The sequence below is a fragment of the Euleptes europaea genome, chromosome 1 (genome assembly GCF_029931775.1).
Source record: "Euleptes europaea isolate rEulEur1 chromosome 1, rEulEur1.hap1, whole genome shotgun sequence".
NCBI lineage: Eukaryota > Metazoa > Chordata > Lepidosauria > Squamata > Sphaerodactylidae > Euleptes > Euleptes europaea.
In genome coordinates this window covers 26,504,254-26,520,610 of record NC_079312.1, presented here as the reverse complement: position 1 = coordinate 26,520,610, position 16,357 = coordinate 26,504,254, and the positions used below count along the sequence as shown (strand labels likewise).

The window sequence follows — 16,357 nt, the reverse complement described above, 5'->3', positions numbered from 1 at the left end:
GTGCGGGGGGGGGGGATTGTATCTCAAATAGGATTGACATTATTCCAAGAATTAACAAGATTCCTGACACAGCACCCCTCCATGACAGTCAATGGGTGATCCAGCTTGGGGACAAGATGTACACCAGCCAAGGTGGGTCCAAGGTAGCGCAATGACATTGTCTTGTGATCCAGGCATAAAAGAAACCAAAGGGGCTGGATTTTTATTTTTATGTATTTAAAATTGCAGCAGGAAAAGAGGAAGACCCAACAACAGATGGATTGACTCAATAAAGGAAGCCACAGCCTTCAGTTTGCAAGATCTGAGCAAGGCTGTCAAAGATAGGACATTTTGGAGGACTTTCATTCATAGGGTCGCCATGAGTCGGAAGCGTCTTGACGGCACTTAACACACACACATTTATTTATTGCTATGGCACTTATCCAAACCGCTGGTTCCACTGGCCGGGGCTGAACAACTTCAGCTGCACTCCACAGAGGGAACTAGGGCTTGCTCAGCATAGGGTTGCCAGGCCCCCCTTGGCCACTGGCGGGAGGTGGGGGGTGTAGGGTTGCCAGATCCATACTGGGAAACTCCTAGAGATTTTGGGGCGGTTCCTGGGGAGGAGAGGGACCTCAGTGGGGTCCAAAACAGCAGTGTTCTCCAGGGGAACCGATCTCTGTAGACTGGAGATAGGGTTGCCAGCTCTGGGATGGGAAATACCTGGAGATTTGGGAGGGGGGGTGCCTGAGGAGGGCGTGGTTTGGAGGGGAGGGACGTCAATGCCATAGAGTCCAATTGCCAAAGCGGCCGTTTTCTCCAAGGGAACTGATCTCTGTCACTGGGAGATCAGTTGTAATAGCAGGCTATTTCTGGCCATCACCTGGAGGTTGGCAACCCTACCTGGAGATGAGCTGTAATTCCGGGGCATCCCCAGGTCCCACCTGGAGGCTGATCTCCCTGGCTCTGCAAGGAGATGGCGCTGGAGATCAGTGTTGCTGCTTTAATGTTCGTCTCCTGTCACTATCTCCTTCTTAAAGACAGGACAATCTTCTGGACTGTGTGGACTTACCTTCCTTCTCCCTGATGGACTTTTGCAGCTCCTTCACTGCTCAACCCAAAGCAATAAAGAGAAAATGGAGGTGGCTGGTCTTCTCCCCTGCCACAGTTATAATAAACAGGGAGCAAGCAATTTAATGTATATAGTAAGAGCAATGACCACCTGGACTCTGCTCATGCAGTGGGAGGAGGGTACATATTGGAAAGGAGAAATCCGTGCAAGGGGTCAAAGATGGGGAAATACGCTGACTTTGCTTTGGCATAGAGTGCTGCAGGAAAGAGGATCTGCAGTTACAGAAATGGAATCCTGCATATATATGTATATGTATATATTGGTTTTTATATGCCAACTTTCTCTACCAGTTAAGGGAGACTCAAACTGGCTTACAATCACCTTCCCCTCCCCTCCCCACAACAGACACCCTGTGAGGTAGGTGAGGCTGAGAGAGTGTGACTAGTCCAAGGTCACCCAGCTGGCTTCGTGCGTAGGAGTGGGGAAACAAATCCAGTTCACCAGATTAGCCTCCGCCATTCATGGGGAGGAGTGGGAAATTGAACCCGGTTCTCCAGATCAGAATCCACCGCTCCAAACCACCGCTCTTAACCACTACACCACGCTGGCTCTCTCTATTAAATGTGTGTGTGTGTGTGTGTGTGTGTATGTATATACAAGAATTTGCAACAAATATTAAGTCCTCGACCAATAGTGCTGTAATTTTAGTTTCACTGTTTTTCTCTCTCTTTGTTTGCTTTGTGTTCCTGTGTTTGTGACTGTGATTGTATCTATATCTGTTAATAAAATATGTTTAAAAAACAAAAACAGTGGCTGTGCTAAGCAAATGTGACAAAGGAAAGGGGAAGCAGTAAGCAGCATAGAGATGGGGTGAAACCTGCTCCCACGCCAGGAATGGCTGCTGCTCAAGTGTGGATTAAAGCAGCCATTGCCCATGAACGTTGATGGTGGCGGACTTTAAAGACAACTAAAGGGCTAAAGAGAGTATCAGCAGACATCAGCTCCCTCAGACTGTCGGAACATGCAAGTAAAACCATTGTCAGGGGACCACAGTGACTTCTACAGGATCCTGAGCACCCACTAGGGTTGCCAACTGCCAGGTAGTAGCAGGAGATCTCCTGCTAATTCAACTGATCTCCAGCCGATAGAGATCAGATCACCTGGAGAAAAATGGCCACTTTGGCAATTGAACTCTATGGCATTCAAGTCCCTCCCCTCCCCAAACCCCGCCCTCCTCAGGTTCCGCCCCAAAAATCTCCCGCTGGTGGCGAAGAGGGACCTGGCAACCCTAGCACACGCTCTAGGTCAGGGGAGTCAAACATATTATTTGGGCATATTGTTATACTGTTGTAATTTTGTGTTTTTATGTTTATTTGGCATGTTCAGCACAGATACATAGAGGCTAGAACAGGGCTACATACAAGTTCATGGAATCATAGAATCATAGAGTTGGAAGGGACCATCAGGGTCATCAAGTCCAACCGCCTGCACAATGCAGGAAAACCACAACTACCTCCCCCCCACACCCCCAGTGACCAAAAGATGGCAAAGATGCCCTCCCTCTCATCATCTGCCTAAGGTCACAGAATCAGCATTGCTGACAGTTGGCCATCTAACCTCTTCTTAAAAACCTCCAGGGAAGGAGAGCTTACCACCTGCCGAGGAAGCCTGTTCCACTGAGGAACCGCTCTAACTGTTATAAAATTCTTCCTAATGTCTAGACGGAAACTCTTTTGAGTCAATTTCAACCCGTTGGTTCTGGTCCGACCTTCTTGGGCAACAGGAAGTTGTTTATATTTATTTTAATTTTGTGTTTGTGTTGTGTTTGTATTAAATTTACTATATATTGTTCGCTAAATCACTTGTATCAATATTAGCCCATGATTTCATGTTGATTCCTTATTCTAGTTTTATAGGGTTAAGGGTTTTTTCCCCCCTTTTTGTTGTTGCTGTGTCAAACACAAGGCCCCTTGAGAGTCTTATCCAGCCCAAAATCCAGCCAAGCCAGCCCCCCACCCACCCACCCCAATCTGGGCTGGCGAGGCATGGCCTGGCCCAACCAAGTGACATTTATGTCTAGGGTTGCCAGCTCCGTATTGGGAAATACCTGGAGATTTCCAGGGCAGAGCCTGAAGAGGGAAGGTTTAGGGAGGGGAGGAACTTCCATGCCATAGAGTCCAATTGCCAAAGTGGACCTTTTCTCCAGGGGAACTGATCTCTGTCACCTGGGGATCAGTTGTAATAGCAGGAGATCTCCAGCCACCACCTGGAGGTTGACAACCCTATTGATGGCATATCTGGCCCTTGTAACAATTGAGCTTGACACCCCTGCACTAGGTTTTTCTCCTCCTAGCTCAATACTGTACCAGGTCCAGAAAGCCCTCTTGGTGATCTTAAGCTACTAAGTTATGGCCCCTTTCTAGGGTTGCCAGCTCTAGGGTTGCCAGGTACTAGCTGGAGATCGCCTGCTATTATAACTGATCTTCAGCCGATAAGAGATCAGTTCACCTGGAGAAAATGACCGGTTTGGCCATTGGACTCTGTGGCATTTGTCCCACACCTCCCCAAACCCCGCTCTCCTCAGGCTCCACCTCAAAAACCTCCCGCCGGTGGCGAAGAGGGACCTGGCAACCCTACCCTGCAGCCTCCTCCCACTACTCCTCTTTAAAGCCCTTTAGAAGTATTCCCACCCTGACCTGGATGGCCCTGGCTAGCCTGATCTCGTCAGATCTTAGAAGCTAAGCAGGGTCAGCCCTGGTTAGTATTTGGTTGGGAGACCACCAAGGAATCCCAAGGTTGCCATGCAGAGACATGAAATGGCAAACCACCTCTGTTAGTGTCTTGCCATGAAAACCCCCAAAAGGAGTCGCCATAACTCGGCTGAGACTTGACAGCACTTTACACACACAGAGAGAAGTATTCCCCAGCGGTCCTGTACAGCTTGGTATCAAAACCAAAAATGCCTTTAAAAAGTGTAAAGGGGAGGAGAATGCTTACCTCTGCCATTTTGAATCCAATGCTTAGCACTCTCCCCCACCAGGGAGTATCCAAATGCATCGTCCATCTGCAGTCACCCACCAGTGTTCCCTTACCTTCACACTAAATGAGGTTTAAATTTTCTCTGGAGTAACGGGGGGAAACAGGGAGCCCAACAACTCAGGCCAAAATGGGGCACAATGTCGTCCAGACATTGCCCTTTACTGCAGCAAGTTCTTTCTGTATGACCCTCTATGATGGGGGACAGATTTTTCTGATCCCAGGCTAGTATCTGGAGAACACTGAGCATCCCAGGAACAAGAATTTACACGTGTGTGTGGCTATTCTCTGCCGTCTCCTTTCAAGAGGAACAAGTCATTCCAGTACAGAAGAGAGGCATTTGTCATGTAAACCAGCAGTGGGATGGCCCAAGAGGATTATTCATTTGCATTAGAGGAAGAGTTGGTTTTTATACCCTGCTTTTCTCTACCTTTAAGGAGTCTCAAAAAGGTTTACAACCGCCTTCCCTTCCCCACCCCACAACAGACACCTTGTGAGGTAGGTGGGGCTGAGAGAGTTCTGAGAGAACTGTGACTAGCCCAAGGTCACCCAGCAGACTGCATGTGGAGGTGTGGGGAAATCAAACCCGGTTCTCCAGATTAGAGTCCACTGCTCTTAACCACTACACCACACTGGCTCTAAAAATTACAATGTGGTTTAGGCAAAACCGACATATTAAAGCCTTCGTGAAAAAGATCCCTTGATTCCTTCTTGAGGAGGAGCTCTGTTAATGCTGGTGTCAAGACATCCTGCTCAGAGGTCAACCTCATGAAATGGCGGACTCAGAAATCACAACACAGTCAAGGTTGCCAGCCTCTTTTATTTGCTTGTGAATTTGGGGTCTTTGGTGCAAGTGCAGAAATCATACATGGCCTTTTTTAATGATTAGGAAGGTCTGAATCCCCTCTTTTTAACAGAAAAACAGCAATGATAAAGATTTTGTTTTTCCTCGCACAGGAAAAATGTAAGACGAGAAGCACTGCTACAGGCCAGGACGTATGCAGGGGAGATGCTGAAGCCACCTTCATTTTCAGATACTTCACTGAGAGATGATTTTACTGAAGCCATCGAGTCAGAGCCTAAAAAAAAATGAAATGTATCCAGTTAAAACAACTAAAGAATTTTGTTACTACAATCCTAATTTATGTCTGCATAATGTCACCCATGCCAGGCTAGACACCATTTATTTATTTAGATATTTATATCTTGCTTTTCTCCCCAGTGGGGATCCAAAGCAGCTTATATTGTTTACCCTGGAAGTGCCGGTATTGCGACGGACACTAGCCCATTCCTCCAAAAACTTGGCAGGCAGCCCGGTTAGTTGGGTGGCAATTGCCCACCGCCACCACCAGGCAGCTGGGAACCCTACTAGCTAGCAATAGTCTTATTGGAGTGATCAGCTGATCTCCAGACTGTTGAGATCAATTCCCCTGGGGGAAATGGCTGCTTCGGAGGGTAGCCTGTATGACATTGTACTCCACCGGGATCTCTCCCCTCCTGAAACTACACTCCCCACAGGAATTTCCCTACCCAGAGCTAGCAACCCTACACATTACTGAGTCCATGTGGCAGACTTGTGAACTGTCAAGTTCATGTAAACTTAGATGTAGCCATCAGTATGTATGCAGCCTGCTTACCTGAAAAATCCCCTCCACTAGGATTTAAAAGATACCTCATGATCTTACTGGTTTGATGGAATGGGACCAATTTGAAGATGGGCTGTGAGGGGAAAAAAACAGACATTTCCAATCATCAGATGAAGGGAACCATATTCCTTTGAACCATGCTTTCTACCAAATTTGGTACCCCAGGTAGTTTACAATTTTACAGGGTGGTTTAAAAAAATCTAAATAAAGATATCTGAAAAACTAACGCTTTAGGTATGAGCCTTTACACCAGCCCATCAATCCCTTCTGCTTGTTTCCTCCACATGAATGGTTTATACAGCCTCTGCTAGGAACCAGGCCTTCTCTATCGTTTCACCCTTGTTATGGGATCGTCCACTGGAGGACCTCTGCTAAGCACCCTCTTTGATGGCTTTCAAAAGGTAACATCACACCTTACAGAAAAATGAGATCTTAGCTGCCATTTTGGGGGTTGCCTAGTAATCACAATAAACATTGTGCAACGGCAGAAAGCTGGAGGGGGAGGACAACGGTGGGAGGCTAAAAGAATGGTAGAGGCTGTGGAATAGGGTTGCCAGGTCTCTCTTTGCCACCAGTGGGAGGTTTTTGGGGCGGAGCATGAGGAGAGCGGGGTTTGGGGAGGGGAGGGACTTCAGTGCCATAGAGTCCAATGGCCAAAACCACTCTCCAGCCGAGAGAGATCAATTCACCCGGAGAATATGGCCGCTTTGGCCATTGGACTCTACGGCATTGAAGTCCCTCCCCTCCCCAAACCCCGCCCTCATCAGGCTCTGCCCAAAAAACCTCCCGTTGGTGACAAAGAGGGACTGGGCAGCCCTGTGTACCAGCATGGAGCAATAGGTTGCAGCAGGGGGTGATTGCCTGCTGCCAGATAGTAATCGGCAGCCCCAGCTCCAGAATACAGAGGTCAGTTCCCCTGAATGGCAGCTTCAGGGGGCAAGCGCCCATCCCCAAACTCTGCCTTCCCCAGGCCCCCACCTCCATATCTCCAGGAATCTCCCTAGCCAGAGTAGGCAACCCTCTTATCCTGAGATGATCTCACAATAAGCAGAATGCTTTTGGGGGGCAAATTTGGCCAAAAGTATCAGTGTGCTCCGTGCTTGCTTCTCAGGCAAATTTAATTTTAATTCTGTTTATTCTTGATTTCGATATTCTACCACCCTCTGGAAAAGACAGTCATGCTAGGAAAAATTGAGGGCAGCAGGAAAAGAGGAAAACCCAACAAGAGATGGATTGACTCAATAAAGGAAGCCACAGCCTTCAATTTGCAGGATCTGAGCAAAGCTGTCAAAGATAGGACATTTTGGAGGACTTTCATTCATAGGGTCGCCATGAGTCGGAAGCGACTCGACGGCACTTAACACACACACACCACCCTCTGCTGTAATGGGTTGTCACTGAAAGCCATCTAGAGGTTTTAGAAAGGTGAGATATATATTTTTTTTTAAAAAAATTACCATCTTTTTCAAAAAAATTCAAATTTTATGAAGTATGAAAATACTTTATAAAAACGCTACTTTATTAAAAAAACAGAAAATGTGAAAAGCATAGAACAACAAAGAAGAACTGAGGCTATTATCAATAAGGATCAACAAAATTAGCAAGTAATCAAATCAGCAGAATGCTGGAGAAACCAACAAGTCTTAATCTGGTGCCAGAATCTCACAACATTGTGATTATTAGGTATAATCAGGGCAGTACTGAAACATCATAGACATTTCAAATATGATTGCAATGCATCTCTCCCTTCTATGAAAGGAGGAAATTCTCTCATGGAGTTACCGTCAAGGATTGTCGTGATTAAATGACTTCTCATCTACTGATGTACACTGAGCCCGAGATGGATGGATGTTGGAAAGTTATTCTAGAATCAACGTGCCACAAGAGAGGAAGCCCTGTCTCCTGAGCCACCCAGAAAAAAGGAATGGAAGCATCTCAGAAGTCAGAGAGTCCCACAACAGGGTCCGGAGAGTAATCCAAGTATTTTGTGGTTTCCTCCTCCTTTAGAAACCTTGCGACTATAAAAAATAATCAGGAGTCTTGCGGCCCCTTAAAGACTAACACATTTTCATTCTGTCATAATCTTTCATGGACTAGAAATCATTTTGTCAGATTCATGTATGCCCTCTTCACTAGGCATTCATATATAAGTTTATGAAGGAAAAAGTTGTGAACAGCAGCCATGAAAATACGTTAATAGTTCCACAAGAACCCAGTAAAAAAAAAAAAAAAGTTGAAAACTGTATTTGAACCAAAGCAAGGGCTTTCCAGACTCCTTCACCATAACTAACTTCAAACATCCTTTCAAGCCATTGCTTTGCCCGTAATGGCTACAGTTAAGTAAAAGAATATTATCAAAATCACCATGGCCCATGACTTACCTCTAGGATCCCCAGTGGCCAACAGCTCCCAGAGGATGCAGTAACCAATAGCTATCTCATCATCATCATCATGAGCAGGATGTGTGCTTATCTGGAAGAAACTTTCCCCTGAATAAACAGGCCAGCTCCTTCCTTTTTCCCCATCAGGGAATCTGTGAGGGAAAGAAAAGTTTACCAGTTAGGTCCAGATGAGGGTGGTACACAGGGAGGGAGACAGAGGAGAGGCTGAGGGGCAACCTGCTTTTAGCTGAAGCGCTAGCCCAGCCAGTTAAGCCAGCTTTAGTGGCCATGTGTGTGTATAAAATGCAGATCCACTTCATGCATTTTAAGAAGTGGGTTGCAGTCCAAGAAAGCTACTGTTGTAATAAAAACATCTTAGTCTTTAAGGCACCACAAGGTGCCTGTTCTTTTTTTCCCCTGCAACAGACGAACACAGCTAGTCCTCTGGAATTAACTAGGATGCTAACCTTTGTTGAATTCAAATATTTGTGGCATGTCCACAGAATTTTCTGCTGATCAAGAATTATCTCAGTGGAAAAGGGTTCCTTGGATGGTGGTAAGCTCTCTTTCCCTGGAGGTTTTTAAGCAGAGGCTAGATGGCCATCTGTCAGTAATGCTGATTCTATGACTTTAGGCAGATCATGAGAGGGAGGGCATCTTGGCCATATTCTGGGCATGGAGTAGGGGGTCACTCGGGGTGTGGGGGGAGGTAGTTGTGAATTTCCTGCATTGTGCAGGGGGTTGGACTAGATGATCCTTGTGGTACCTTCCAACTCTATGATTCCATGATTTGCCAATTATTATAAATATTCCAAGAGTAAGGGGCCTTAGGTGTGTTTCAAAGTGTTTTGCAAGATAATGATTGGATCCATGGGTTTTTTTCCATGGGCTCAAGCATTTCTGCCTGTAGAGCATGTCTTTGGGTAAGTAGTGATCAGAGATTGGGACTCCTCAGTGGTGGCACCCTAGTTGCAAAATATGCTCTCCAGGAACTTTTGGTTGGTACCTACTTGGATAGCTTTTAAGCACCAGGTGAACACAAGTTTATTCTCCTAAGTTTTCAATGGATGATTTATGCTTCCCTGCTCCCCATCCCCACATTTATAACTTTTTTTTATTTTCTCTGGTTTGCTGTTCTACCATTAGGGTTGCCAAACTCCAGGTGGTGGCTGGAGAACTCCCACTATTATAACTGATCTCCAGCCGATAGAGGTCGGTTCACCTGGAGAAAATGGCCGCTTTGACAATTGGACTCTATGGCTTTGAAGTCCCTCCCCTCTCCAAACCCTGCCCTCCTCAGGCACCGCCCCCAAAATCTCCAGGAATTTTCCAACCTGTTGTTGTTTTTGCTTTAACTTGTGTTGTTAGCTACCATTGAAGCATCAGCTACAAGTAGGGTTGCCAACTTCCAGGAAGTCAGGAGATGTTGGCAACAAAGACAATGCTGGCTGAATAGCCAAGGGAAAAGTTGCAACAAATCTTGAAGTCTTTCAAGTAGCTGTGTCGCTTTTACATTCGAAGTAGCTGACAATGAAGTTGATGAGGTGCACACTTTTTAAAAAAAAATTCTATACTTCCAGGTAGTAGCTGGAGATCTCCTGCTATTACAACTGATCTCCAGCCGATAGAGATCAGGTTACCTGGAGAAAATGGCCGCTTTGGCAATAGGGCTCTATGGCATCAAAGTCCCTCCCCTCCTTAAACCCCGCCCTCCTCAGGCTCCACCCAAAAAAACTCCTACCGGTGGCGAAGAGGGACCTGGCAACCCTAGCTACAAAGCAGGACAAAAAACCTTAATTAATTCATTTTTCAAGGTAGGGTTGCCAACCTCCAGGTACTGAAATAAACCAGCCGTCTTATAAAGCCTTAAAGTGTATTAATATGCATATAAAGCAACATAAGATAGAAAAATGATATTGTAATTCATATCATATTCTTGGGAACATACATTGTTGCCCCACCATAAATCACAAAGTTACAGATGTAAAGGACTGTTAACATTGACAGTAAATAGAACACTAGAGCACAACGTAAAATAACGAGCGTTGAAGTTCTGCGTAAGTGGCTCCTAGTGTCTGTAGCTTTGAGGTATAAGCCGAATTGCCTTCAAATTTAGACGTTATTAATACTATTGTATCATTGTGTTATAATGTTATATAATAATTTTATCATTATAATATTATAGTGGTTCCTGAAGAAGACCTAAAAAAAGGTCGAAACAGGGTGATAAAATAACCGGATCCCTGTAAAAAGCAAGAACCGCACCCCAATACACAGGGGAAGATCGGAACCTCAAAGCTACAGACACTAGGAGCCACTTACGCAGAACTTCAATGCGAGTTATTTTACGTTGTGCTCTAGTGTTCTATTTACTGTCAATGTTAACAGTCCTTTACATCTGTAACTTTGTGATTTATGGTGGGGCAACAATGTATGTTCCCAAAAATATGATATGAATTACAATATCATTTTTCTATCTTATGTTGCTTTATATGCATATTAATACACTTTAAGGGTTTATAAGACTGCTGGTTTATTTCTGTAACCTTCATACAGCAGGCTAACGTTTTGTTTACCAAACCTCCAGGTACTACCTGGAGATCTCTGCTATTACAACTGATCTCCAACTGATAGAGATCGGTTCACCTGGAGAAAATGGCAGCTTTGGCAATCGGACCCTATGGCATTGAACCCCGCCTTCCTCAGGCTCCACCCCAAAAACCTCCCCCCAGTTGCGAAGAGGGACCTGGCAACCCTATTTCAAGGCCTCCACTGTGTTGCGAAGAATTTTGCTTTCATACTGCACTTAAGGAAGTCTCAGGGAAAGTGATAAGGATAAGGTAATGTAAGCAAAGTCAATAGATATGGGAGATCAGCACTAAAACTGGAATCCTTCTGCTCATGGAGGGAGTGAGAGGCAGAAGGGAGACAAGGATAAAGAAATGGGTGGTGATGGAAGAGGTCACTTACCCGGTCTTTACAAACTCTCCCCAATACCGCATAACCCTTTGGCTGAGTTCCACCTCCGCCGGTGTGTATGTGATGTTGCCACCTGCCCCAGACAGTGGGTCACCAAACACATAGGGCAGCTCAGCGCAGTGGGGTACCCCAATCCAGTCAGGCACAGCAGATATGAAGGAAGGGCGGTGGCTGAAAGAGTATGCAAAAACGGGGCTTCCAGCTTCTGCCATCTCGTGGGCCACCACAGCCACCGGGCACAAGAAGAGATAGTCCCCTGAAGCTTTAACCAATGCGTTTCGATACTGTGCCTCCCCGTGCCCCCCATCAGTGTAGGCGACATCAGCCATCTTAATTGCGCTGTCAGAAGCTTCTGGAAGCAAGAGGCGGAGGCCCTCCAGTAGTTGCTGATGGTTGATCAGACTGTTATTGTAGAGGCTAAAACCAGGTGCACTGGCTGAGAGGAACAGGGAACCCTCCGTGGAAGTGAAGCCAGTCAGGACAGGTTTAACCGGGAAACTCTTCGCATCCAGAAGTTTCCGGGGGGCATCTGGGAGGAATTCCCCGTCTGTCGTTGGCACAAAGACAGTGTCTATCAAAATCTTCTGACTTAAGATGGGCAATTTGAGCATAATCTCTTCTGGGTTTTTCCTCTGCAGACAGCTCACAATGATTCTGTTGCTGTTCCCACTACAGCCAAGTATCTGGCCCAGGGTCTCCCCTCTCACCTGGGCCTGCTCGGGGCTCACCCAAGCCCAGGGGGAAATGGAGGCTCCGCTTTGTAAGGTGGCCTGAGCAAATAAATCCTGGCTCACTGGAGAGAGAAGATGGAAGCCGACGGATGCAGCCCCAGCGCTCTGACCACCCAGGGTTATCCGGGTTGGATCCCCACCAAAGGCAGCCATGTTCTCCTTCAACCAGCTCAATGCCAGATGTTGGTCCCAAAAGCCGATATTTCCTGGAGCATCTGGGGGTAGTGAGAGAAAGCCCAACGCACTTAGACGGTAGTTCATAGAAGCCACAATGATATTCTCAGTCGCAGCCAAGAAGCTCCTGTCGAGGGCACCGCTCCCACTAAAGAAACCGCCTCCATGGATCCAGACAAGAACAGAGGCTGGGGCAGAAGGCCGGGGATGAGGCACCCAGATGTTGAGGAAAAGGCAGTCCTCGGCAAGTGGCAAGGTGGAGTCGGATTCTAAATATATTTCGTAGCTCAAAGTGCCTAGGCTCTGCTGGTAGCAGGAATTTCCGAAGCTGGTAGCCTGTAAGATGTGGTTCCAAGGCTTGTGGGGAAGGGGCTTCTGAAAACGCAGGCTCCCCACAGGAGGTTCAGCATAAGGGATGCCCAGAAAAGCCGTCACCATACCAGACGATGTTGTGAGGTGCCTGCCTTTGACGGGACCACTGCTAGTGACCACCACGGTATCGTCCCCAGAAGCAAAACTGGAGCTCAGCAGGAACAGAAGAAGCAGGCATAAAAGCACTCGGTGTAAACCAGATGTCATGGTAACTGTAAAGGAATTAGGCCTAATAAGTTACAGGGGGTGAAATATGATTCATGGCTTTGGGGCTTCCTATGTGTTTTTCTTGCTCTCATTTTCGATCCCCCCCAAGTAGTTTATTGGCAGCTTTACATACTGACTCAACTGTTTCTAGATGGTCTCGGCTTATCTTAAATAGGATCAGATCACTCGGGATTGATCTTGATTCCTTGTCCAATTCCAGTGAATTATATATTTTTAGGACAATCCAAAAAAGGATATGGGACAGTGATTCCCAAATAATAAAAGCCGGTGCTGAAGGTATCTGCTCCCCTCGTTTTTTAGGCCTTTCTTATCAAACAAATTCTATGGCCCAGTATTTTTTTAACCTAACTATACCCTCTCACCGTAGAGCATTTTTGTTGGCCAGATTTAATATATTCCCTTCAGCTGTTGTTAGTGGTAGATACAAGGGAATACCACGTGAAGCAAGATGTTGTAGGTGTCAATGCAAAGAACCTGACACAATACAACACATTCTCTTGTACTGTCCACTTTTCACACAGCTTCGATGCAGCTTAACTAGCTCCCTTCCTCAATTTACTATTGCAATGACTACTGGAAACATAGCCCATTTATTGGATGACAAAAGCTTTGAAGTTACCACTCAAGTAGCCGAGTTCCTGGCCAAGGTCCTAAAGGAGGGAGAAAGAAGGAGGGGAACCCTCATTTAATTGTTTATTATAATATTTGCCGATGAACTGTGTATTCATTCTTTTTGGATCCATGTCTAGCTGCTTTGCATGTTTGCTTTGTTACTGTTAATGCCAATAAAGGTTCTGTTTTCTGTTTTCTGTGCTATCCAAGACAAGTTCTAATTAGATCAGAGTACAATGAAGTGGGTTAAATACTTGGGGAATCGTGACCCTGTCTAAATCCCTCTTCTGCTAGGGTTGCCAACTCTGGGTTGGGAAATTCCTGGAGATTTTGGGGGTGGAGCCTGGAGAGGGCAGAGTTTGGGGAGGGGAGAGACCTCAATGGGGTATAATGCCATAGACCCTACCCTCCAAAACAGCCATTTACTCTAAGGAAACTATCATCTGTAGTAATTCCGGGAGATCTCCAGGCCCCACCTGGACGTTAGCAACCCTCAGAATGATTGATTCTGAGGGGGGGGCCCCAAGACAAAGATTTGCTCATCAAGGAAGGAGTTAAAGTATGGAGGACTTTTAGAAGGGTCCATGAAAGCTGATCCAACCCAGCACAACCAAGGCACTATGGCTACTGTGACCTAATCAAGGCTATGGTCTAGGCCAGTGGTTCTACCAGTAGGACTCAGAAGTAGTCTAGGTGGGATGCAGGGCTGTCATAACAATTACTAAGAATTCACTTTCCGTCAATCCCCATGTCAACCTGCAGGTGTGACATTCCATCTCCTGTTGACCCTACCTGCCATGGATTATCCATCTGTGACCTTTGGCCATGCTGATAGCAATAACAGGAGGCGCAGAAACATATAAAGGTTCTTCTTGGGAAACGTGGGCTTTTGGTTTCTATCATGGTGGGACCCAGGTTCTTTGAAAGAGTAACTGGTGGGATGTAAGATATGAAAGACTGAGAACCACTGGTCTAGGCCAGCGTCCTTCCCTTCATACCAAAGATGTCTTTGCACCGGCTCTCGTTCAAACAGGCCAATCAGATTCTTCACAGCCAGCTCTTATTCAAATGAACCAACCAAGCTTCTCGCACATCTCCAGTCCCTCCTTTCCTTCTCTGATTGGAGGAAAGGCAAGCAGCCACTCCACTTCGCACCCATACACCAGTCATTATGCCAAATGTTACGTTCAGTTTTCCCAGATTTTTTCTCCCTGATTCCTGGCAAGCCTGTTAAAAGCAACTTTTGTTTTCTATTGTGCTTGATCCCTATAACTGAGTTTCCTTCCCCATGGCATTCTGTGTGTTTGTTTTGTTTTGTTTTCATTAAAAAATTGCCAGTACTCACATATAAGTAGAGCTGCTAACCTCCAGGTGGTACGGGAAGAAATCAGTACAATAATACAAAATGTGTATATTGTGTTTCAAAACATTTCAACAAGTACAATGGACTACAACAAGTGACAATAAACGATATATACAAAATATACAAAACGACGTGTTTGATGCAGTCTATGAATAGTACAGTCTGTAAATAGTAGAATCTTCTTAGTATATAGAAAAGTATTTTTAAAAGTCCATCAGGTACATGTATAAATGATCACAAAATCTTCATTAAGCATGATGGGTGGGGGACGGCCGTTTCAAGAAAATTTCTTCAGCCCCATTTCCAATCCTACATTAAATATAATATAATACATACCATCATGAAATTCCTATAAGCTACATTTAATTGAAATTAATTCCTATATATTATAGTTACAAGTATCCAAGCTTAATTAAATTCTATATCTCATCATGAAGTCAGTTCACCAGTTCGTGAACTGACTTCATGATGATATATAGAATTTAATTAAGCTTGGATACTTGTAACTATAATATATAGGAATTAATTTCAATTAAATGTAGCTTATAGGAATTTCATGATAGTATATATTATATTATATTTAATGTAGGATTGGAAATGGGGCTGAAGAAATTTTCTTGAAACGGCCGTCCCCCACCCATCATGCTTAATGAAGATTTTGTGATCATTTATACATGTACCTGATGGACTTTTAAAAATACTTTTCTATATACTAAGAAGATTCTACTATTTACAGACTGTACTATTCATAGACTGCATCAAACACGTCGTTTTGTATATTTTGTATATATCGTTTATTGTCACTTGTAGTCCATTGTACTTGTTGAAATGTTTTGAAACACAATATACACATTTTGTATTATTGTACTGATTTCTTCCCGTGCCAGTTTCCAAACCTGACGGTATTAGCACGGAGGTGCTCTTTTCTTGTTTTGCTAACCTCCAGGTGGTGGCTGGAACTGTCCTGCTATTACAACTGATCTCCAAGCCACGGAAATCCTCACAACAACCCTGTGGTTGTAGGTTAGGCTGATTATAGTGTGTGACTGGCCCAACGTCACCCACTCTAGCCACTATAAGGAAAAAGTGGGGAGGGAAGATCCCTACACCTAGGGGTGCCAACCTCCAGTGGTGGCTGGAGATCCCCTGTTATTACACCTCCAAGTTCCCCTGGAGAAAATAGCCGCTTTGGCAATTGGACTCTATGGTATTGAAGTCCCTCTTCTCGTCAAACCCTGCCCTCCTCAGACTCCATCCCCAAAATCTCCAGGTATTTCCCAACCCAGAACTGGCAACCCTACGTATAAGGTTGTCTTGCCCTCCTCTGCTCCCCCCCTTCTATTATTCTCTGAGGTACACACTGCTCTGTGGAGGTAACTCCTGGGTGGGCGCTGGAATGTGTGAGGAGGAGAAAGAGGAGTTGGGTTTTATATGCCAACTTTCTCTAGCACTTAAGGAAGAATCAAACCGGCTTACAATCACCTTCCCCTCCCCACAACAGATACCCTGTGAGGTACGTGGGGCTGAGGTAGGTGTTCTAAGAGAACAGTGACTAGCCCAAGGTCACCCAGCTGGCTTCATGTGGAGGAGTGGGGAAACCAACCCGGGTCACCAGATTAGCCGCCGCCGCTCATGTGGAGAAGTGGGGAATCAAACCCGGTTCTCCAGATTAGAGTTCACCACTCCTAACCACCGCTCTTAGAAAAGCCAGCATGGCATAGTGGTTAAGAACCAGCATGGTGTAGTGGTTAAGAGCAGTGGTTTGGAGCAGTGGAGTCTGATCT

At 45.5% G+C, this 16,357-nt stretch overlaps 1 protein-coding gene across 1 annotated transcript; it reads right to left on the bottom strand.

Moving 5' to 3' along the window:
* Positions 1-6,909: 6,909 nt before the first annotated feature.
* Positions 6,910-12,577, bottom strand: LOC130473991 (acetylcholinesterase-like). The gene is made up of 3 exons (XM_056845667.1): positions 11,085-12,577; positions 8,115-8,266; positions 6,910-6,914 (listed from the first exon to the last, which is right to left on the bottom strand). Exons 1-3 carry the CDS (start codon positions 12,575-12,577, stop codon positions 6,910-6,912), a joined length of 1,650 nt encoding a protein of 549 aa, XP_056701645.1.
* Between the last annotated feature and the right edge of the window lie 3,780 nt (positions 12,578-16,357).